Source organism: Mobula birostris, chromosome 17 (genome assembly GCF_030028105.1).
Source record: "Mobula birostris isolate sMobBir1 chromosome 17, sMobBir1.hap1, whole genome shotgun sequence".
Lineage (NCBI taxonomy): Eukaryota > Metazoa > Chordata > Chondrichthyes > Myliobatiformes > Myliobatidae > Mobula > Mobula birostris.
This window is the reverse complement of record NC_092386.1, coordinates 51,641,224-51,666,359: the sequence shown is the minus strand read 5'-3', so window position 1 is coordinate 51,666,359 and position 25,136 is coordinate 51,641,224. Positions and strand designations below refer to the sequence as shown.

The 25,136-nt window shown below is 39.7% G+C and overlaps 1 protein-coding gene and 1 long non-coding RNA gene across 6 annotated transcripts in view; one reads left to right on the top strand and one right to left on the bottom strand.

Annotated features, from left to right (window-relative positions):
- LOC140211678 (A disintegrin and metalloproteinase with thrombospondin motifs 19-like) overlaps positions 1–25,136 on the top strand; it is a 387,009-nt gene that overhangs the window by 346,931 nt on the left and 14,942 nt on the right. For 2 of the 5 annotated variants that reach the window (XM_072281716.1, XM_072281717.1), the window contains one exon: positions 4,983–5,135. In XM_072281716.1, coding sequence (XP_072137817.1) covers positions 4,983–5,135 — 153 coding nt within the window. Of the gene's footprint in view, positions 1–4,982; positions 5,136–6,974; positions 7,114–12,862; positions 12,890–15,450; positions 15,559–25,136 lie in introns of those variants that run through there. The other 3 variants (XR_011889547.1, XR_011889546.1, XR_011889548.1) reach the window with 3 other exon arrangements.
- LOC140211679 (uncharacterized) lies at positions 14,985–24,927 on the bottom strand. The gene is made up of 3 exons (XR_011889549.1): positions 24,808–24,927; positions 23,148–23,237; positions 14,985–15,365 (listed from the first exon to the last, which is right to left on the bottom strand). It is a non-coding gene; the product is annotated as an uncharacterized lncRNA (long non-coding RNA).

Genomic DNA, 25,136 nt, shown 5'->3' with positions numbered 1-25,136 from the left:
AAATATAATCCAACCATTGGAAAAATATACAAAAACACAGACTGACAAACAACCAATGTATGTGAGAGGTTGTTGTTGTGGCACTTCTCAATGAGATTTTCAAACATCCTCCTATATGCTGGTTTATCACCATGTTTGTTTTGGCCAAAAGCAAATGTAAATATGGCATTGGAGCAGTACTTAGCCTCACAGTCATATATATAAAGCGAGTAGAGCAGGAGACTAAGCATGCAACCTTGTGGTGCACCTGTGCTGATGGAGATTGTGGAGGAGATGTTGTTGCCAATCCAAACTGACTGGGATCTGCAAGGGAGGAAGTTGAGGATCCAATTGCACAAGGATGTATCAAGGCCTAAGTCTTGAAGTTTAGTGATTCCTCCTGAGGAGTTGATTGTGTTGAATGCTGAGCTGTAGTCAGTGAAGAGCATGCTGATGTATACATCTTTGCGGTGCAGATGTTCTAGAGTTGACTGAAGAGCTGATGAAATGGCATCTGCTGTTGACCTGTGTATGAAATTAAGCAAACTGGAGCAGATCCAACTCACTCCTCAGGTAGGAGTTGATGTGCTTCATGACCAGCCTCTCAAACCACTTCATCACAGCTGATGTAAGCGCTACTGGACTATAGTCACTGAGGCAGGTTAATGGGTTTTTCTTGGGCACTTCTATGATTAAAACCTGCTTGAAGCAGGTGGGTACCTCAGACTGCTGAAGCAAGGGGTTAAGGATGGCAGTGAACGCTCCAGCTGGTTGATTAGCACAGGTTTTCAGCACCTGCTACCTGGGCCAGATGGACATCACCCTCCTGAAGGATACTCTAACATCAGCCTCAGAGACTGTCAGCTGGGAGCCTATGTGAATTTATGAGGGTGCCTCAATATTCTGTCCATCAAAGTGAGCATAAAAGATTTTAAGATCATCTGGGAGCAAAACCTTGATCAGGAGAAACACCTATTTTAAATATATAAAGAATGATTCCAGCTGGGATATTTCACTCAGTCATGAGAAGGTGTGGAGGCTATGGAATGGGTGCAGAACCAGTTTACCAGGATGCTGCCTAGATTAAAGTGTATGTGCTACAAGGGGAGATAGGACACACTACGTCTGTTAACTCCAATGTGGAGGAGGCTGAGTGGAGATGTGATCAAAGTTTATGAAATTACAAGAGGCTTTGATACAGTGCTTTGAAAATGTATTCATCCCCCCAATCCTTTGTTCACACAAATGAGCATCACAATCAGGGATTCTGATCAATTTAACTGAGAATTTTGTTTGTGATCCACATCTTTTTCACAGACGAGCCAAAAAAGGGGAAAATTGTAAAACATCAGAAAACTAAAAATTCAGAAACAGCAGTTCAAAAGTATTCATTCCCTTTGCTCAGTGTTTAGTTGAACCACCTCTCACAGCTATTACAGCCAGTAGTCTTTCTGGACACGTCTCTATTAGCTTTACACAACATGATGGAGCAAGATTTGCCAATCCTCCTTGCAAAATTGCTCAAGCTGTGCCAGGTTAGTTGGGGAGCGGTGGTGGACAGCAATCTTGAGGTCTTGCCAGAGATGTTTGTTCAGGTTAAGGTCAGGAGGACATCAATTTTCTTCATTTGGAGCCACTCCACGGTTGCTCTGGCAGTGTGCTTTGGGTTGTTGTCCTGCTGAAAGATGAACTTCCTCCCCAATTTAAGGTTTTTGGCAGAGGCTAGCAGGTTTTTATCCAGGATCTCTCTGTATTTAGCAGCTGTCACCTTCCTATCAATCCTGAACAGATTTCCAGTCCCTGCTGCTGAAAACATCCCCATAGCATACTTTACAGTAGGGCTGGCTTACCTGGCTGATGTGCAGCATTAGATTTACACCATACATACCGTTAAAATAAAGCATATCCTCGCCTGTAAAGACTTCAAAGCATCACTTTGACGATTCTGTAAAGATGTAGAAGAAGGTCTTGTGGTCAGATGAGACTAAAGTGCAACTTTTGGCCTCAGCATTAAGCAATACATGTGACATAAATCCTTGGCTGTAATATTCATTTATGTGAATGAGGGGGGTTGGATACTTTTTCAAGGCACTGTAGAAAATCAGTATCTTTTTTCCACAGTCGAAATGCCTAATGCCAGAGGACATGCATTTAAGGTGAAGGGAAAATGTTCAAAGGTGATGTATGGGACAGAGCAGTGGATGCCATTTAATGTCCTGCTCGGGGTGGCAGTGGAAGCAGATAGGATAGAGGCAATGAAGAGGCTCACAGATGGGCACATGGAAATGCAGAGAGTGGAGCAATGTGAATCATGTCCAAGCAGAAGAGATTAGATGTGATAACCTTAATTAGTCTAGGCACAGCATCATGGCTGAAGGGCTTGTTCCTGTGCTGTACTATTCTACAAACATATGTTCTAAGAATCCTGGTTCTGTCCCGGGTTCTTCCTAGAGGCATTTGTGTGAAACTGTCCAGAGTACACACTAAATGATCTCCTCTGTTCCAAAAAAAAAGACAGAGAACATGTCTTTACCATTCATCAGTTACTGAACCTGATGCTACAGTACTTTCCAAATCATTTTATGATTTGAACAACAGTAGTAAATGCTTGGCCATCGTTAATCAACCTTGAAATGATGGTGTTAAGATGACTCCACAACATTCTTGCGTGCAAGACTTAAACCTTTTCAATGTTGGAAGACTGGTGATTTTATCTCCAAGTCCAAACGCTGTGCAGCCGGGAGGTTACAACTGTAAGCTGCCACAAGCTCATGCTTGGGGCTCTGCTCTTTTGTTGATTCCCACCCTCCAAGACTCCGCCAACAAGGCAGCAGACTCGAAAGCTTATCTTTGGATCAGCGGCCTACGGATGTCCCGGGGCCAGTTTTGGTTGAGTTTTGGGCATTTGGGTTATGTATGTTGCTTACGGCCCCACGCCTGCTTTAGGATCAAAAGAAGGCCAAATACCACCAGACTACTTTCTATTTGTACACATTGATTTGCTGATATGGTGAAGAATTTTGAACTAATTATGTTTTAAAACAAATATAAGTTATAACAATTGGATAAATTAAATTTGATATTTTTGAGTATATTCATTTGTTGTGAAAACAAGCAAATTAAGTCTTGATTTGACTTCATTAAGTAATAATTAAATGTTCAGAATTATTATGTTTGCAAGGTATAATCCAAACCTGATGCTAGAAACATATCTAACTGCACTCACTCAGCTGCCATTTGACGGACTTTCCTATTATTTTCCACAATGCATCATTGAAGATACTGGAAGCAGAAACCGAACAATTTTGCAAGTACGGTTTCACAGTACTTGTAGTGTCTCTCTCGGGATGCTGAACTAATCTGAACTAGACAAGTGTCTGGCAAGAGCAGAATATCACCATTTTATGATTGGCCTGTTACAACAAATATCCAAAGACGACAATCATTTCACATTCAAAATCTATTGACAGAACTATGACAGAATGATCACACTCCCATCTTGTTAAAAATTCAAGGACATGCATTGCAATAATAAATAGTGCAGAGAAAATAATTTGTGAAGGGACAAAATCAAAGTCTGGTACACTTCAGGCTCCCAGTTCTAATTAAAATCTCACTGTTAAGGGCCACGTTAAATATCTTTAAATAAAAGGAAATTCTTATCCTAAGTACCAGCTATTCAATGAATTCCAGAAATAACAAGAAGAATGATATTGTAAACAACAAAATCTGTCAGTATTATATTAATAACAACACTCATTTGGGTAGTCAATATACTGTATATACAGTGTGATTCACTATTAGACTGCATTTTGTAGATCTTCCACAGCTACTCTTCACTAGCTGATCTGTACTCAGCAAAACATTAATATTTAGAATACAAACAACAGGAATTCTGCAGATGCTGGAAATTCAAGCAACGCACATAACAGTTGCTGGTGAACGCAGCAGTCCAGGCAGCATCTCTAGGAAGAGGTGCAGTTGACGTTTCAGGCCGAGACCCTTCGTCAGGACTAAAAATATTTAGAATATTTCTGTTTACTCACTCTTTTCAACAAAAGTAATTTTATTAGGAGTCCACAGTATTCCACTTTATTTACATGATTAAAGTTCAAAAATGGTGTTTATTTAACTGAGTTTAAAGGAAGTAATAGAAAATAGAACATCAGAATATCCCCATAGATACAAGAGGTACTGCAGATGCTGGAAATCTAGCGCAATATGCACAATGTGCTGGAGGAGCTCAGCAGATCAGGCAGCATCTATGGATGGGAATAAACAGTTGACGTTACAGGCCGAGACCCTTCATCAGGATTTCCCCATAATCTGATGTGAATATGTATACTTGAATTTCATTCAGTTATGTATAATATTCTCAGAAATGATTTTAGTAAAACAGAAGTTAATCTGATCAACAAACTTGAATACTTAAAATACTTTAAAAATTGATCGTCCTCCAAATAAATAATATTTGAAAAAGTAAAATGGCAATGCATGGTCAAATGGGTATTAGCAATGAGTATTTAGCAAGTTCAAGAGAGGAAGCAGTTAACTAACCACGGTGGTCTGCATTGTGCTTTTTTTATGTTGACCAAAACAAAAAAAACTGTAGTTTCGAAGGATGCAATAAATTGGCATGACATATTTTATGAGGAAGATAAATTGAGACAAGATACCTATAGCTTGAACCAGCTGAGGTTTAGTGCAGAGTAGTTAAGCCCTATGATTTACTGTCAACTCAGTTTAGGAATGCAGACAACGTAATTCACCTGTGGATATAAATGAACACAGATTTCAACAGAAACAGCTGTCACAAAATCCTGACGTTTCCTGGTTGATTTATCACTTTCTTCTGATTGTTGTGTCGTGTGTTTTCAGAGTTTTAGTTTCCTTTAGAGATTTTTATGGACAGATGAGTTGAGCACTATGTCAACATCTGTAGCAGTATTGGATAGGGTGTGATGTTACTGTAAATTATATCCTTATGTTGGTGTATATTACAGTGTTCTGTGAAATGTGGCAAAGGGGCTCGACACCGAACTATAAAGTGCACCAATCCACGCAAGAAATGTGATTTATCAACACGCCCAAAGGAGGCAGAAGATTGCGAGGATTATTCAAAATGCTATGTCTGGAGAACAGGAGACTGGTCTAAGGTGGTACATAGTCAGTAAATCTTTTTTCATGTAAATTTCCTGTCAATTTATTAAGGGTGCTCAATGTATTTTGTCTACAGCTGCATAAGATGGCGTAAGGTCCTAGAGTGTTTTAACACAATCATTTGTCTGGTATTGATCAACAAATCAAAGATGCAGTGGGCTAAGCTTTTACAGTGAAAAGTAAAGCAGATTTTGTAGTGAATGTGTTTTTTGAATAGATGATAACAGATGAAATAATTGGAGATAAATTTATCAAACTTTTATTATACAAGATATGTTCAGAATTATGAATTTAAGATTGTAATGTAATGTAGATTAAAATCACAGAAGAACCCCCTAAGGTCACAACGTTAATGTCATCATCAACATGGAATAGAATTGGTCTTTATTTACATTGAATCAGTTAATTCCTACTGTAGAGTTACAGGAAAAGCCAAAAGTGACTTTATCCCATGTTATGCAGAATAAAATTGGAGAGGGATGAATATGTAGGAATCTTGGCTTATGGTGCACAAACAGGACATAGCTTGAGAATTAGATAAATCAAGTTCAGCCATGATGCTTACACATTGAATATCCATCATACTTATACTGAACAGTGGCCAGTAGTATAGTGGCATCCACACCAAACTTCGAGGCGAGTAGTCATAGGTTCGAAATCTGGCCGGATCCTTGCACACTTTCTGTTCATGCTGGGGTGAGCTTCGAGCTACTTCTCACTTGTCTGTAGTAAACAGACAAATGCTAAAGAAGCAGCAAGGTTGCCACCCAAAGTGCCATGAGGCACAGAGAGAGAAAAAATACTGAATTCTCAAGTTTCACATAAGACATAGAGCTGTTTGAGCAAAGCATTGAGGGCAGTCAAACTCCAGGGAACCACTTTTCAAAAATCAGTCAGTGCCTTTGTGAAGAAAGCTGAAAAATTGTCAGGAAACATTGAGAATGCTTAAATTTAAATTTCCTATTTCATTATTACGAGGGGTGATCGATAAGTTTGTGGCCTAAGGAAGAAGGAGTCAATTTTAGAAAACCTGGCACATTTATATTTGCTAAATTTACACACTTAGTCTAGTGGTCATGGAGCATACAGATCCCTTCTTTGTAGAAGTCAGTTTCTTGGACCTCCAGAAGTGGTCCACAACAGGGGAGATTGATCAGTTTGTGGCTGAAGGTAGAAGGAGGTGAGGAGAAACTTCAAACTTACTGCATTTTCACTCCAAGAGTTGAACTGCATGTGAATGTAATGAGAGCTGTATAACTCATCTCCTTCTACCTTAGGCCATGAACCTATCAATCACCCCTGCTGTGGACAACCTGGAGGTCCAGGACGCTCTCGTTACATGCGCGTGCAATTCAACTCTTTGAGTGATAATGCAGAAAGTTTGAAATTAATAACTCATCTCCTTCTACCTTAAGCCACGAACTTATCAATCACCCCTTGTAAAAGTGTTTATTGCAGAGGTCAATCAACCTCTGTAATAGACGTAGAGTTAACTGCCAAAATGGACCTTCATCAGAAATGTTCTGCAGAGACTTGGCACTTTTTTTTGGAAATTTATTATTTCACTCAGAGCCTGATTTTCCACTGTGCATTTTCTGTTTTTATTTCTTGCAATTACAGCACCGGTTTCTTGTGCTACCCCTGCAGTTTAAGTTTCTCCATCAATCTTTTAACTTCCATTTAAACCTGGTGCCAGACTTCCATGCCACTGTTAAACTGTCTAAGTGTAATCGGACTTCTAGTGTAAATGCAATCATCCAAAGTAGGGAGTATTAAGTATGGAAACCATTCATTCTTGGCTGCTTTATTTCTTAAATTTCCTTTTTTCTTCCCAGACTGACCCATCACATCAGGTCTTGTAACACAGCTGGGAGCCAGTCAGCTGGCGTCGATAATGAGATCTTTTGGCAAGTGGGTTCATTAGAATTCCCATCTGGCTGTGTCTTGGATGCCAACTGGGAGATGTACAAACTGGTAAAAATTCAATACGAAACTGCTTGTGCTACTTTGTAACTTTACACAGCTCTAGGGTGTGCTTTATGGTGAAAGCAATCTATCCTAGACTGGTCTGCATCACTCTCTCCAAAATGGAATTTTAACTTCATCTACCCACCCCTGCCTGCCCTGCAGCAAATGCAAATGTCAGGGGGTGCGAGGTGGTTGGAATTAAATCTACAAAAAATTAGAATCCGAATCTGACCTGGTACAAATGTACCTTCTCCCTGTTTGATTATGTCACAAGGGAAGTAGGTAATTGACTTGAATCTTAGTGCTTCCCTGTAATTTTCACCTGAATTTAAAGGTGTCATCTTCAATAATAGATTCCCAAAACTTAGCTTTAAGTGGAGGCATGTTTTGTAGCTTTCACAGGGAGACCAAAAGGTCAGGTTGTTCGGGATTCATAAAGGTTGTGTGTTCACAGCTACTTAGTTGTCTTTGGGAAATAGCTTAGGGAAAGTAGTTGTTGCAAGAAATTTGTTTGCATAATTTGGACTCACACACAAGCTTTCAGGGTGGGTCGTGCTGTGAGTGTGTTGGACTGAACTTAAGATCAGGAAGAGTGTCAGCACTTGCAACAGCATGCTGTGTGAAGAGCTGTAGGTGAACAGAGGGCGAAAGGGGGTCAAGGAGTTAAAAGCAACAAAGCATTACCAATGAGAAAGACAGTAGCTTATTTTTTAGGTATCTCTTAGAAGAGTGTGCTTTTGAGAGCTGATCCTGTTTTGTAAAGTGGATATAGTCCCTGTGCATAATCAGTCCCTAGTTCCTTTCTGGGATGCTATTGAAAACACCAGGGTGTCTCTTTGTTGGCTCTATCGTAAGTGCATGAGGGATTTGGTTCATGAATTGATGGCTTATGATAGCTGGAAATTGTGTGGAGATTTTTAAGAAGATAATAACCTGATCAACTGTGCATTTGAATTTGTGTCCCGGACTGGGCTCCTATAGTTTACCGAATGTCATAGATTGCACATGTGGAGCAGTCTGTGGACACCCAGAAAAGCATCAACCACGTCGGATTTCATTCCATTTCAGATTAGTTTCTTGTTAATGAAATTCTTTGCTTGCCTTTCACCACAAGAAGATGTTAATGGAGGGATTACCTTCCCTGGAAACTGGTCTTGTGGCTTCATCCTGCTATAATATAACAAAATCAACCTGGTGATACTTGGAAGCACATGTAGGAATTGGCTGCTAGGCAACAATTGTAAGAACCCACTGATGAACTCCAAGGCTGCTGTAGTGAGAGCCATTTAATAATTAGTTGTATAATCAGGCAATCAGTTCTTGCTTGGGATGCACTTGAAGTCCTTGATATGTTTGGAGGTGTCCTTTAGTATCCAACAATGAGGATTTATATTTTGTAATGTGTTCTGCACAACATAATGCACAGAGAGGGCAAAAAGGCAAGGAGGAAATACTTCTCACTACTTGTCATCTAATGAGGATTCCAGGCATGTAGAGTGAGTACGGGAAGAAGAGGAAAACACACTCACTCACATCGTTGCCAAAGATTTCTTGCTTTGATCCCTGCTCTGCCAGCTGTGATTCTCAGAACTGAATACCGTTGATTTTCAAGAGGCCATGAGCACTCCCCTCATTGACTGCTCCACCTGTTCATTCAAAGGAAGCCTCTGTTCTTACAGGATAAAGCAGCGTGTCTGATCCTGACTGACAAGAACATAATAAAGTGGAGGCAGTTCACTCTCATCTCTCCACAATCAAGATATCACAACTGCGTCAAAATTCTGTTCACTTAAAATCCATAGGAGGCAGGTTATCTACAGGAGGAAACCTTACAGTGGCTTCATTCATCTTCCGCAGACTAATCTTTCTGATGGACTTCTCCGTGCTATCTCTGATAATGAACACTCTGCTTGGCAAAACTGCTGGTGCCTCCCAATTATGTGGCTTACCCAATATGAATACCCCCTTCCTGGTAAATGGGGAGCTTTGTCCAATTAAGGAAGCCTAAAGCTGGGCTGCTCCCCTCACCAGAATGTACTCAGGTGATGGGAAAAAGCTGCAGAGGGCTGTAGAGTCAGCCAGCGCCATCATGGACACTAGTCTCCTCACCATTGAGGACATCTTCAAAAGGTGGTGACTCAAGAAGGCAGCATCCATTACATTAGATTAGATTATGAGGACACTCAGTCCTCGTTTATTGTCATTTAGAAACGCATGCATTAAAAAATGATACAATGTTCCTCCAGAAAGATATCACAAGAAACACAGGACAAACCAAGACTAAAACTGACAAAACCACATAATTATAACATGTAGTTACAACAGTGCAAAGCAATATCGTAATTTGATAAAGGGCAGACCATGGGCACGGTAAAAAAAAAAGTCTCAAAGTCCCGATAGCCACATTGACTCACGCAGATGGTAGAAGGGAGAAACTCTCCCTGCCATGAACCTCCAAGCGCCGCAAACTTGCCAATGCAGCACCATTGGAAGCACCCAACCACAGCGGACTCTGAGTCCATCCGAAAACTTTGAGCCTCCGACACAGCCCCTCTGGGCACCATCCTCTGCCGAGCGCTTCGACCCCGCCCCGGCTGCCGAGCAACAAGTAAAGCTGAGAACTCTGGGCCTTCCCCTCCGGATCCTGGATCACACAGTAGCAGCGGCAGTGAAGCAGGCATTTCAGAAGTTTCTCCAGATGTTCCTCCATGCTTTCATGTCTGTCTCCATCAAATCAGGATTGTCCACGGCACCCTACTTGACAGATAACAGACATCACCACTGAAGTGGCTGCTGCGAGCTGCGTCACGCCGCCATCTTCTCCTCCTACCCTATGAAGGACCCTCACCATCCAGCACATGCCTTCTTCTCATTAGGGAGGAGGAAGAGGAGCCTCAGGACGCACACTCAATGCTTTATGATCAGCTTCTTCACATCCACTTTCAGATTACTGAATGAACACTTGAGCAATATGTCATTATTTTGCTCTCTTTTGTACTAGTTACTTATATATTTCTGACTGTAGCTTATTGTTTTTTCATGTATTACACTGTACTACTGCCAGAAAACAACAAATTTCAGGACATAAGTCAGTGATAATAAATCTGATTTACAGGCTAAAGACCAGTCAAAAGTACTGAAGTCCTTCGCTCTGCACAAGTGCCTGGTACAGATGCATTTGTTGGTGTTGAGGCATCTTTAACAGGTATCAGGTATCTCAAGGTGTCATTGCTCAGGTAGATTTCAAGGTGATGTATTTCACATAATAGTCCTAGGAGAGAGATGAATGAGTAAGGGGATTGTTGCTTCAGAAAAGAAGTGAGATGATTGCATTTTACAGTGCCAAAATCAAATCAATCCCACAAATAAGTTTGGATATTTAATGCTGTCAACCAAGCTGCTGCAAAGTCCACGCCTCTCCCTCTTTGATGGTAAGGAACAGATGTACTATACATCAGTGACAAATTCTGCAGATATCAGCTGAACTATTTGTGCAGGTCCTCTCTGTATCTTCTTTCTTCCACCATATTCAATGCGGTTTTTGATTTCAACAGGTATAGGTATTGGTTCATTATTTTCAGCTGCACCAAGATACAGTGAAAAGTTTGTCTAGCATATTGTACATCCAGATCAAATCATTACACAGTGTATTGAACTTGAACAAGTTGAAACAACAGCAATGCAGAATGAAGTGTAAAAGCTACTGAAGAATGCAGTGCTGGTGAACAATAAAGTGCAAAATCACAATGAGGTGGACTGTGAATCCATCTTGTTATACAATTGGTCTGCTCAGGACTCTGATAACAGTGGGACAGAAGCTGTCTTTGAGCCTGGTGGTATGTGCTTTCTGGCTTTTGTAGTTTCTGCCCAATTGGAGAGGGAGGAAGAGAGAATGTCAGGGGTAGGTGGGGATTTGGTTATACTGGCTGCTTTGCAAGACAGTACCAAGTGCAGACTGAGTCCATAGAGGTGAGTCTGGTCCCTGTGATGGAATGGCAGAAATCATTGGGAATAGGCATGTATTGCCCTAACTATAGTTGACTCAATGATACAGAAGTTACAGTTAGAGCCTATCCATAGCTCTAGTGAGCCAGTCTTGACCCTGACCTGTCCGAGTGGATCTTGCATATTCTCCCAGTGGCTGTGGGGGCTTCCCTCCAGTGCTCTAGTTCCTTCCTGCATCCTGTATGCTGGAAAGCTACCTTGCTGTAGGTGAGTGACAGCAGGAATCAAAAGCAGTTAATGGACATGTGGGAAAATGGGTAACGGGGAAATGGGGAATACAGGAATAGAACTCATGGGATAATTTGAGTACTAGCACAGACCCAGTGGGTAGTACTGTGCAATGGCCTCCTATGTGTGAGAAGTACAGTGCCTATAAAAAGTATTCACCCCCCCCCCCCCCGGAAATTTTCATGTTTTATTGTTTTACAACATTGAACACAAGTGGATTTAATTTGGCTTTTTTGACATTGATCAACACAAAGTGACTCTTTCATGTCAAAATGAAAACAGATCTTTAAAATGTGATTGCATAAGTATTCACCCCTTTTAATATGACATATCAAATCATCACTGGTGCAGCCAATTGGTTTTGGAAGTCATATAATTAGTTAAATGGAGATCACTGTGCAGTCAAGGTGCTTCAATTGCTTGCAGTAAAAATACACCTGTTGCTGGAAGGCCCAGCTGTTAGTGAGTCAGTATCCTGGCAAAAACTACACCATGAAGCCAAAAGAACACTCCAAGCAACTCTACAAAAAGGTTATTGAAAAGCACAATTCAGGAGATGGATACAAGAAAATTTTCAAATCACTGAATATCCTTTGGAGTACAGTTAAGTCAATCTTCAAGAAATGGAAAGAATATGGCAGAGCTGTAAATCTGCCTAGAGCAGGCTGTCCTCAAAAACTGAGTGACTGTGCAAGAAGGGGACTAGTGAGGGAGATTACCAAGAGACCTATGACAATTCTGGAGGAGTTACAAGATTCAGTGACTGCATATACAACTGTTGCCTAGGTGCTTCATCAGTCACAGCTTTATGGGAGAGTGGCAAAGAGAAAGCCATTGTTGAAAAAAATCTCACATGAAGTCTAGGCTTGAGTTTGTGAGGAGGTATGTGAAACCAAAAACTGAGCTCTCTGGCCATCAAACTAAACACCGTTTGGCCTGAGCGAAACACAGCACTTTATCAAAAACAGACCATCCCTAATGTGAAACATGGTGGTGGCTGCATCATGCTGCAGGGATGCTTCACTGCAGTAGGCCCTGGAAGGCTTGTGAAAGTGGAGGGTAAAATCATGCAGCAAAATACAGGGAAATCCTGGAGGAAAACCTGATGCAGTCTGCAAGGAACTGTGAATTAGGAGAAGATCTGTTTTCCAGCAAGACAATGACCCAAAGCATAAAGCCAAAACTACAAGAAATGGCTTAAAAACAACAAAGTTAATGTCCTGGAGTGGTAAGTCAGAGTCCAGGCCTCAATCTAATTGAAAGTTAGTGACTAGACTTAAAATGAACTGTTTCCTCATGATCCCCATGCAATCTGACAGAGCTTGAGCAGTTTTCTAGAGAAGAATGGGGGAAAATTGCAGTGCCAGATGTGTAAAGCTGATAGAGACCTCTCCACACAGACTCAAGACTGTAATTGCTGTCAAAGGTGCGTCTACTGAAAATTGACTTGAAGGGGTTGAATACTTATGCAATCAATTATTTGTGTTTTATATTTATAATTAATTTAGATTACTTTGTACAGATGTTTTCACTACAGCCTGAACAAGTTGGGATACTAACTCACCAGCAGGTCGACCTTCCAGATACAGGTGTATGTTTACTACAAGCAATCGAAACACCTTGACTGCACACAGGTGATCTCCATTTAACTAATTATGTGACTTCTAAACCCAATTGGCTGCACCAGTGATGATTTGATGTGTCACGTTAAAGGGGGTGAATGCTTGTGCAATCAATTATTTTGAGGTTTATATTTGTAATTAATTGAGATTACTTTGTATGATGAGATCTGTTTTCACTTCGATATGGAAGTCTTTTTCTGTTGATCAGTGTCAAAAAAGCCAAATTAAATCCACCGTGATTCAGTATCTTAAAGCGATAAAACAAGAAAACTTCCGGGGGCAGGGGGTGAGTACATTTTTATAGGCACTGTAAGATTGAAAAGCACCATTAGTATGCAAGTGTGGACATGGTTTTTTGAGGTGCTATCACATTGCATGAGGAATGGGGTGGGTGGCCAGAAAATCATCAGATAAGTGAGTAAAGTGAGGTTTGAAGAATCATGTAGGAAATGAACGATGGACAGCCATAAAATGTACATAGTTCTGAAAACTGACTTGATGGCCCAAATTTGGAAAGACAGTGTGAAAGGCAGACCATGTACTGAAGGGTATAGGTGAATCAACAGCTGTGCTTGCCTTTCCTGATCAGGCTAGGTCAGATTGCGAAACCACTGACTGAGCCAAATACTGAGCACCGACTGCTGACTTCCTCCCTCTACACTTTCTTGATAAGATGAAAGAGGGATTTTCTTCTTGCCACTATTTACCTAGATTACCTCCTCAACAGATCGAAAAGTACGTCAAGTTGAAAAGGGCTTTGGAATTTGCCTCATTAACGTTCAAATTTTTACATGCCTTTTCTATTCCCGTACATCTTCAAGTCTCCCTCTGAGTAATTCTTTTGCGATTCTTTTGTTGGTTTATATTATGTCAACTCATCTACAGTGGAGACTGAAAATCTGGAAGTAAAGATACCAATGGTGAAGTAAAACATTTCCACTTATCTAAATGTCCTCCAGATTTCAGAAACCTGATCTGAAAACATCCGAGCATTTTTATCAAATCCCTTACCCCTGGGGAAGTGTTAGGCTATTATTCTGTGCCTCCTTCTTCATAGAATAAAATTTACTGGAATTATGACAATGAACTTGTATTCTGTCAATAGCTCTCAGAAGGTAATAGGAGCTGTCTCCCATCTTGATGTTTAAACATAACCTCTGACTTTCTGTTAACTGCATAAATATGACACAATCAAGTAATGTAAATTTTTTTTACTTGCTCTCATTGGCCAAATTAAATCAGATAGCAAACTCAGAAAACTGCAGAATAACTTTAGACAGGTAAAACAGAATATTTCAGTTGTTTTATAAAAAAGAATAAAAGAGAGTTATTCAAAGAGCAGACTTAGATCTAATGAGCTAATTTTTCTACTTCCCTTCTATATAGCATAATGATTTTTTTTTCTTTCCAACATGGGCAGGATTACTTTCAGCTACTAAAATCCTAAGCATCATAATTCCTTCCTAAATATTTCCATTTCTCTCTTTGTTCCTCTTTTAAGATGCTCTTTAAAGCCTGCCTTTTTGCCCAGACTTTTGACCATCTGTCCAAATATCACCATGTATGGCTCAGTGTCAAGATCAGTTTCTTAATGCTTCTCTGAAGTACCTGGGGGCATTATACTACATCTGAGGTTTTGTACTGGCAAGCTGCAATGCCAAATTACCTTCAATTGGACAATTTGGGAATTCAAACTTCTTTTTAGACAATTTTACTTCCCAAAGTGCAAGAATTCAGCTGGTGAAATAATTGCTTTCAGTGTTCTGACCTTGTAAATGACCTTCAGCAAATCAGGTGCAGGAAACTTCTTGCATTGAGAAAGCTCTAACAGCATACATTTTATATTTTCAAATCTCTAGCAGCCACAGATTTTTTTTTAAATGTGTGCTTTGGCAGTTGTGTTCAGCAACAGCTTAACCACATGTTTAAGCAATTACAGTTCTCATACTTGAAAGATGTTTAATGTAAATGTTAGCTGGTATTGAAATTTTCAGCATTTTAGACACATATTTATCCCTTGGGTACAACAAATATTGATTTGCTCACACATTACATAAGAACTACTTCTGTGCCATTTGCAGTTTGTAAAGTAGCAAACTACTCAGTTAATATTACATTTTTGCATTAGTACATAATCTCTGTTGTGAATGAAGCCATGCAAGGTTTATACATTAAGTGGAAATGAACACCAAGTTAGATTGCTTTTAGCAGTTGCTGAAAATATGCTTAAACACACAAAGAAGCAAAATAATTTTAAAGGTATAAATAAAACCAGCTGGCATTCAAACCATGGGCTCAGCAAGCGGGATTGGTTCTTTGGGCAAGATGTGAGTTTCCTCTTTCTTGGGAGCCATACTGAGAAGATAGGCTTTCTTCTGTCATGCAGCTAGGGATAGAAAATTGCTGGAAACAAAGCAGAAAAATCAAAACATAGAGTCTGTTAAAAGAACTCTTCAGCTTTATTTTTGATTTCTTATTTATATCCAAGTTATTGCCCTGAATGGAAATAGGATGGGCTGCACATCCAAGTCAGAAAATACAGGGACGATCAAAGAATTTAGAAGGGTTGAACTGAAGACTGTTAGGTTCTAAAAATGTAAGTATTACCGTTATCAATTTGTAAATTTATCTTCAGGATGCACATCTTCTAGAAGCTGTTGGGGGCACCATTTAGTAGGCCTTGCTTTTCAATTGAAGGGATTGTCAAAGCTGTGTGAGAATTTGTCAGGATAAGCAATTTTCTTTATATTTGGAGAATGTGCCTTCACATGGAAAAGTGACAATATATGACATCAGTAAGAAAAGTAAACTCTGATCTTATTGGTCCAATCTGTTTTATCAGAATGGGTCACTTGACTAACTGGGCATTACATTCTATAATTGACAGAGGACTAGGATATATAGGAATTATGTAAGTCTTATCTAATGAGTTCAGTTTGATTTTTTTTGAGGAGCTCTTTGGGGTGTACCTGTGGGTGACATTCATGTGGATTTATCAAAAGGGTACATTAATATGCCACAGCTAGTGACAAAAATGAAACATTGATTAGGATTATAAGGACAGAAAACACTGAAATCAGCAGAGTTTGATTCTTATTGTCACCAGGAATCTGTACTGAGCCTTTATGTTTAGAAATGACTTGATTGAAATGAAAGTGAGTCATAAATCTGAAAATGCTGGCAATACTACACCGAGAGGCATAATAAATATCATAGTGAGAAGCTAAAATTGCAAAAGGACATCACTCAATTACAGGTATTCATCCTACACACGGTCATCCACTTTGGACTTATGAGAAAATCCACTTTTGATCAGAGCATTTTTCAAATGTCAAGATTAGATGTTGTGGAAGTACAGAGGTATGTGTCCAGAATTGCTTAAGTAATGGCCTACTTAAATTGTGATATTGAAGATCCCACAGTATTAGGCCTCTGCATTATCCCATCTGCCAAATTTATGTTTTGGAATGTCACTAGCATTTTTGCTTCTAGGCTTCTTCCTCCCTCGCAGTATCTCCAGCCTTTGGCCTCTCACTTGGTCACTTCCGGGGGGTCTCCCTCTCCCCCTCCCTCTCCCCCTCAAGTACAATGATTAATAGAAAGTAAATATTTTTAGACAATTCTGTCTCACTTATCTATAGATTAGCCACAAAATTTGAAGTTCATCCCCCAACTTTAAGGAGGGCCTTTATTTTTAAAAAAAACACCTTAACCTCCTGAGGACTGAGTGCAAGGAATGTTGGAGCTGTGTAGAGCTATGGTTAGACCCTCCTTTCAGTTCTGGGCACAGAACCTCAGGAGGAAATAATTAGCTTTAGAGGATGTTATGTTTTGAGATTAGATTGTATAGTCTAGGTTTGTAAATTTGAGAATAAAATTTATATAATTAAGATGCTCATAATTATTAAATAAGCAGATAATGTAGAGGAAAATTGTTGCATCTGGTTCATGGTCCATAACAAAAGAACACAACACCACCTCTATGTTTTGTAATACTCATTAAGAGTAAGGTGGCCTTAGCAGAAATCAGTCCTTTATATTTATGGATCAGAATGGCCAACGTGCTGGCAAACAATAAAGCTTAAAATAATTCCATCCGCACCCACCCCATTTCACTTCCCTTAATTTTGTTGTAGTAAGCTTCGCTGTGAATATATGAATCAATATTTTCTTTTCTTGCCATTACCCAGGATGCAGTTGTACATTGCATGCAATTGTAAGAGGTTTTGACTGTCGACAACTGCCTCAATGCAGAATCATTCATCACCTCTGAAAGTTCCCTGGCCATATACTCAAGAGCACAACACGCTCTCACTCCCAAGCTGGAGAACATGACAGCTGTCTAGATTGTGCCACCTGCTGAGCAAGCTGCACATGCTGATACTGGGACAAATGAACTACAATTCTACAAAATACCTCCGAGGAATTAACCTGTTAGCAGGACTTTCCGAGCCAGAAAATTATACAGTGCTTTGCAGCATTATTATATTAAAAAAGTCACTTTGGACTGAACACAAACATTAATTGAGTGTTCATTGTTGCCCAGGGTTACTTTATTGCCTGTTTGGTAAATTAATTTAAGTTAGTGTCAGAAACAATAAACAGGCAAATGTGAAACATTTCAAAGCAGAGTTAACAGATTTAAGTCTGGATCTGTTATAGCCTATTGCATTAATCTTATTGGTGCCTGGTTCTAATAAAGACCCACTGCCCATGCATCCCCCACTGTTTAGTTTTACTTCACCTTCCAGAGTAGTAGGCTGAACTCAAGGGCAAAGCTCATACCTAACTCTTTGTATTTGGCACCTCAGCTTTTCACTTGCTGATGTATCTAGTGTGAGTCTATACATTTGAACGTTGTCCCTGACTTGGATGTAAAAAGTGAGGTTTTCTTTTCTTGATTCCAATCAATATTAGAGGCCAAGCCCAATCCAGCCCATTATTTTATTTATTTTATTGAGATACAGCATGGAACAGGCGCCTCTGGTCCTCCGAGCCACGCTGTGCGGCAATCCCCCAATTCAACCCTAGCCTAGTCATAGGACAATTTACAATGATCAATTGGCCAACCTACCAGTGCCTCTTTAGACTGGGAGGAAACCAGAGCACCCGGAGGAAACCCACGCAGTCACAGGGAGAGCACACAAACTCCTTACAGGCAGCCGCAAGCAATTATCAATCAGTAATCGTGCAAAGGATACAGTCAAATAGAGATCACCCTACCAGACCAGCAATGCAGAGACAAAAGATTGAATTTTACCATGGCAGAGGGAGAGTTTAAATTTGGTTACTTAAATAAACATAGCAGTAATTATGACCAATAAACCCATCTATTTCACAGGAGGAAATGCACCAACTGGCATAACACGTTGTCTCTGGCCCGTATGTGATTCCAAACCCACAGCAACTGGTGGCCTCTGTAATGCCTAGTACCCCACTCAATGTGAGGGCAACTAACAATAGACAAAATTATACCAGCCTTCTCATTGACACCTACACCTGCAACTAAGTTAAAATAAGGTTAAAAAGGAAATCCATTTACCGGGAGAAAAGTACTTGAAGGAACTTCAGAAACAAAAACTTAATACCAGGCTGCTGGATCATCCCAGGTGTTCCAGCAATAATTCTGTTACTGAAACCTTAGTAAAGAACAGTGTGTGAGTAGGTGGGGCTTCAGTAAGAAAGTCATCATTACAAGTTACAAATCGCAATAGGCAGATCTATATGCTGAAGACAGCAAGCATGTTGCTTGGTAAATACCAGATGTCAGCTCTGGAATTCTGTTCACTAAACTCCAGCTGCTGGTGACCATATATGGTTCATCGTGAGGCAGACACCATGCTCTCTATCTGCCGCAATTCATTTTCCCATCTGCCAGCAAGTTAAACCAAAGCGTGGTTACTAGGCAACAATGGTTATCTGTTCATCGCAGATTGCAAGCAGCATGCAAGAAAGCCATTCATCCCATCGAGCCCCATATTTACCTTCATTACTACTCCTGACAGTGCATCACAGACCCAAACTAACACAAGGCTTTTCTTCACGTCAGTTTTGATTCTTTTGCCAATCAACTTCATTCTCATTCTGTTGCTTTTTGACCCCCTCCACGGATGGCAACAGTTTTTTTGCTATCTATTCTGTCATTCCCTTCATGAAGTTAAATACCTCTGTCAGATCCCTTCACAATTTCTGCTTTTTAAGGATATAGGTTCTTCCGTCAATCCTTGTAATTACAGACCTTCACCCCAAGAATAAATTTGCTAATCTTTTGTGCATCTTTTCTAAAGCCTTTCTGAAGGTGTGTCACTGAGAACTGAATGCGATACTCTCATTATGCCCGTTTATAACCTCCTTGCGCCTCAGCTTTATCCCTCTCCTTAGAGAGCCCAGAATCCCAAGTGTTTTTAACAACATTCACTAACTATCCTGCCACTTTCAACAAATCTGCATATTAAAGTAATAATATGAAGGAGGAAAAACAGTAAAAGCTGGATATGCACAAATAGCATCTGCAGAAAGAGAAAGTTTTTTTTCTCAACTTGGAGACTCCTCATTACAACTGAGGAAGTACATATGTGATAAGCTTTCGTATTCCCATGTTACTCAATCTTATATCGTTTTAGAACTCGACTTACACCCTCTGTTCATTCTTCTTTCCAAGATGTGTCAGTTCACATTTTTCAGCATTACAATAAATTTCTTCTGCCTATAAAGCATGCATTCTACCAGCTTGGCTAAATCCCCTTGAAGTCTGTTGCCACCTTTGTTATTTCTGCCTTCAAGTTTTCTGTCAGCTGCATATTTAGGAACTGTATTCAGTACATCCAGGTCTGTAATATATTTTGAGGAAAATAGTTGCCTTAATACTGGCCTCCTGGGGATCTCCACCATACGTTTCCTTTCATTTCAAAAATGATTTCAAGACTGCTCTTCGCTTACTGTTACATGCTCATTTATATCAGTGTTGCTTCAGTGGGCTCCAATCATGATCTGTTATGCAGCAATTTCAGAAATCCAGGACCAGCTTCTACCCCTCTGCCTTCTGATTCCTGAATGGGCATTGAAACCATGAACTCTACCTCACTACCTTTTTTATTTTTTTTATTTTTGCCCTTACTTAACTATTATTTATATATATTATATATTTACTGTAATTCAGTTTTTTTTATGCATTGCAATGTACCACTGCCACAAAGATAAAGAATTTCACGACATTTGCTAGTGATATTAAACCCAATTTTGATTCTGAATCTGATACATTTTTCCTCTTCTACTCCATGTTAACTCATCAATAAAGTTATCAGGTTGGTTAAGGATACTTTGCCATGCTGCCTTTCTCTAATTAATCCACATTTATCTTGACACTCATGCTTGTTTCTAGAAGTTTGCCCAAAAAGATTATCGTTACACTATATTTTGATGAGGATATATCATTTCTGTAAATTTCTGGTCCTCAAGCACCACCCATGAATCTATGGAAATTTATTGGGTCTCTATAGTTTCTTCCCACATTTCCCTCAGGAACAAAAAAACATTTTTGCTATCCCTGCTTGACTGAGTGATTTACCTACTTTAAATATGTCAGCCATTCCAGAAACTCCTCTTTAGCTATTTTTAGTCCATCCACAATCTCAACTGCAATTTCTTTTGCTACAACTCCAGCAGAATCTTCTTATACTTACAATACTGTAATACTCAAGGAGACCATTCAGCCCATTGGGTTTGTACTTGTTCCACTGGGACGCTCCTATTAGCACCGTTTCCCCTCATTTTCCTCTGTCCCTCTGTAATTTACTCTTTCTCACATTTGCCTATCCACGCTCCTTTGATTCTTAGTGTTCACCAAGGTAGTTTACACACACACAGTCTGCTGACACAAGTTTGGGCCTGGAGGGAATCACACTCGATCTCAAAGAGGACATAAAAGTCTGCACAGTCGGTCACTAAGGTTCATATTGAACCCAAGGTGCTGGGGTTGTGTCACTACACTCAGCCCCTTCCTCTCCTTGGTGCCCCACTGTGCTGCCCACGTGCTAAAACCTGTTTAAACACTTATTTAGTCTTTTGGTCTCTGATCAGCACACTTCTCATATAAACCCTTTGCTATTCTGCATGCTGAAGAATATTTCCAGATTTCAATCATTTCATATTCAACCTCTTGGCCTTTTCATTTCTCCTTTCACTTCCTCTCTGAAGTTATGAGGACCAGGTTACATACAGTTATCTAGAGGCCTGCCTCTTGATTAGTGTGCAATCCCGTGCTGCTGCACAAAATGAGATGGAGCAGACCTCTGATATGTTGAATCAATGATTCCACTGCCCATATCTCTTGGAGGAGCCTTACCACACACAAAAATACACATCTCTGAATTCAAGGTAATTTGCAATATACTGTAAATCTGCATTAGGGATTAGCTCTTGCCACTAAATATATCATGAAAGAGAGCTATTCCTGGTAGTCCACATTGCACAGTCTTTAATCAATGCATTGACAAAGATATGAATAAACACAAGCCCAGTTCTGTAACGATCTGGTGACAAGCAACACAATGTCAACTTGGCCACCAACTGAAAATGAAAGGCAAAGCAAAATGAACACTCTAAACCAAATTTAGGAATCAAAGCTGGAAACAGTGCATTGAAATGTCACTAGCCACCCTTGTGCATTGTTGGATCTATAGGTTGACAAGTTTGAGGGTTTGATGAAATTCATCAGTAGTGGGTGAGATTCTTGATGTGTTGGCGAAATTTCTCTGGATTTGAGCAAGGTTCCATTAGATTGGGAAATAAATATGACTGATTATTAAAGATAATAAGAAACAGAAAACCAGAAACTGAAGAATGGTACTTTAACATCTGACATAGGAGAAATATTAGAAATCATTAACAAAGCAGGACACTTTGAAAATGTTGAGGAAATCAGGCTAAGTTAACATAGTTTTGCGAAGGAAGAGCCATGTTTGATCAGTTTATTGAAGAAATAGCCTGTACAATGGATTCCTCAGGTTCTAGAAAGCATTTGATAAGGAGCAACAGCAGAGACAATATAGGAAAATAAAAACCCATGGTGTACTGTAGGAGATAACAGATTGTTATGGTTAGAACATTGGTTTAGTTATAGGAGACTAGAAATAAATGGGGCTTTATATGATTGGCAAGGTCAAACAAGTAGTGACATAGGGATTAGTGCAAGGACATAACACCTCACAGTGTTTGTAAAGAACTTGGATGAAGGCATCACAGTTATGGTTGCTGAATTTCCTAATGGCACAAAAACAGAAATAAAAAGTAAGTGTTAAAAGGAAACATTACGAGAAGCTGACACTTTAAGTGAGCGGGTTGGTAAATAGAATAACTTCTGGGAAAATGAGAAATTGTACTTTTTGGAGCAAAAAGTAAAAGAGCATGTTTTTCCATTCAATTCCAGTCTGTTCATATCCATGTATTCTCCAGTAGGGCGTGAGAAGGTCGTCACCAGGAATCACCACTGCTGTAGTGAACAAGCTCCTCCAGTGCTATCGGGCAGGGAGTTCCAGAATTTAGACCCAGTAACAAGAAAGAATGATGATATTTTTCCAGGTCAGGATAGTGGACAGTTGGAAAGGGAACCTGAGAGTGGCAGTGATCACATGCATATGCTCTTCTTGTCCTTCTTTAAAGTAGTAGTCCTGGGTCTGACAGATGCTGTTGGCTTTGCCTGAGCAATATTTTGGACTAGTAATAATTAATGTGGAATACCAATTAAATAGATCCATTAAGCCAGCACCTATTGTAAATATTGGGCACTTCCCCTTCAAGAAATGCCGATTGGTTTTAAAAACTCAAAGGTGGTTAAATAGGTGCTCACCACAAACAAAATTGGGCCCTCCACAGGTGTGTTATCTAAAGAATAGTACAGTTAGCAGTGAAAACACTGAACAATCATATAAGTAAGTAGGGAACACCAAACATACTGCTTTGCATTGGATTGGATTGACCAAGCATCACAATCCTTGTTGCTCTTTCTGAAGACTATCTGATGTTTGGCTCAAGCTGGGTTAGAAAAAGTTGGGCTCACTCTTTGTGCTTAGTAACAGGAGTCATGCAGACCGTTTGGAGCTTTGCTTGTTAAAGATAGCACTCCTCAGATCAGATATTAACCAAGATTCTGTCTTATTTGGATGTTAAACATCCCATGACACTCACAGGAACAACGAGCTCCAACACGTGCTCCAGCCAACATTCCTCCCTCAATGAATATATCACGTTGTTGGTCCAGACTGGTTGCCATATTTGCTGAAACACATAGTTCCAAAGCAATTAATTATTTATAAAGAACTGAAATGTCTGCATACAATAAATTGTGATACATATGCAAGTATGTCAGCAATAGAATGAACATCATCCATATGTGTCCCATTCCCAGTTAACAATTTTAATTATATGACGGAGTAGAATTTCCACCCTGACTTCAGCAGACGATTAACATAAACTTGAAGAAGCATCGACAGCTGCTTAAAATTCTTTTGAAATATCCATGTTTTTGCAGTGGAAGATTGAGAAACCTGGCAGAAATTGTTGCCATTTATTTCAACATTTAGGATGGCGATTGCCTGCATAAATCTGTCAAATTGCAGTAGTGTTTTTCCTCCTGTGGAGGCGCTGTAGCGCTAACTGTTGGCAGGAAGATATAATTACAGTTTAACAAGTTCACTTTTGCCATTTCCATTTTAATTGTGGATATCAGATGGTGGAAGTAGAATGTTGGGAGAGGAGTTTTCAGCTTAAAAGCAAAGACTGAATTCTGCCAATCTGTTTTCCTGCTTTGCATCTCCAATTTCTAATTCAACTTCAGCTGAAGACTGCACTTGATCATGAGAGAATTTAGTTGTAGTTATTTCATCACCATCTGTGGACCACGGTTACTTTTCAAACAGCTAGGAATCTCTGCCTTTTATTCCTATTTACCACTTCGTTTGAAACTGTTTTCCTGCTTTTCATCTCCAATTTCTAATTCAACTTCAGCTGAAGACTGCACTTGATCATGAGAGAATTTAGTTGTAGTTATTTCATCACCATCTATGGACCACGGTTACTTTTCAAACAGCTAGGAATCTCTGCCTTTTATCCCTATTTACCACTTTGTTTGAAATATTACATAGGACTGGAAAATCCTGCCATATCCTTCATGAGAATATCCTTCAGCTTTGAATGTTGCAGTGATGTATTACAAGTTTTTTGTAACTAAACCAGTTTATTCTGGTCAGTACATTATCTCACTCTTTGGGGAAGATATTGGCATCTCATTACACTTTGGCTCAGCAGACTTCTTGATTGCACATTTTCCATTCTTACATGCTTTACAGCCCAGAGGATGTTATGATGACAATTCAGAGTTGTCAGTTAGCTCTGTGCAGGCACTCGGGCCAGCTGGAGCAGAGTGTTCTCTGTTCAGTACCCTCTCTTCCACAGCTGCTGTCTTATGTATAATGTGTTATGTCCAGAATCGGGCTTCTGTCAAAAGAATTACACGTAGTATTTATGTCTGGAAGATCGTTGTCATCGGTATAGTGCCAATTCCTTATAAGACTATCCGTGGAACAGCTCTGTTTACTCCAAAATCTGTGGGGGGGAAGCTGTAGTGCAAAGTGGGTGATAGTGAAACAGCAGTCTGGCTCCCATCTCTCCCAATTTTCATTTCTATTGATGTTAATGTTAACTTTATGTTTGGTATCAAGTTTCTACAAACATTATATAGCCCCTTTGCTCGATACCTCAGCAAGTGGGAGTGTTCACATCTAACTTATAGTACCTTCCATACTGCCATGCAGTATGATGCTGGCAAGAAAGTTTAGAGTAAGCCTACCTGTATGCTGTAGTTCTGTATGCTGTCAGCAGTTCTGTGCAAAACCATCAGCAAGATCTAGCCCACAGGGGACAAATTTAAATGTTAAGAGAAATTAATCATACCAGTCAAGTCACAATTGCTCCACTTAACACCATCATATATTTCATTTAAATTGTCATATCGCCTACTGCACATCCTCTGAACCAGAATCATTATTTGCTCTGTACCTCAACACAAGGAAGTAATCCTTTTATGATGCAGGTCAGTTAATGATTCTTCAGAAGCCATTGCAAGTAAGTTAATGGTATGAAGCAAAGATTGTAAAATTACTGCCCTTTAAACATAAA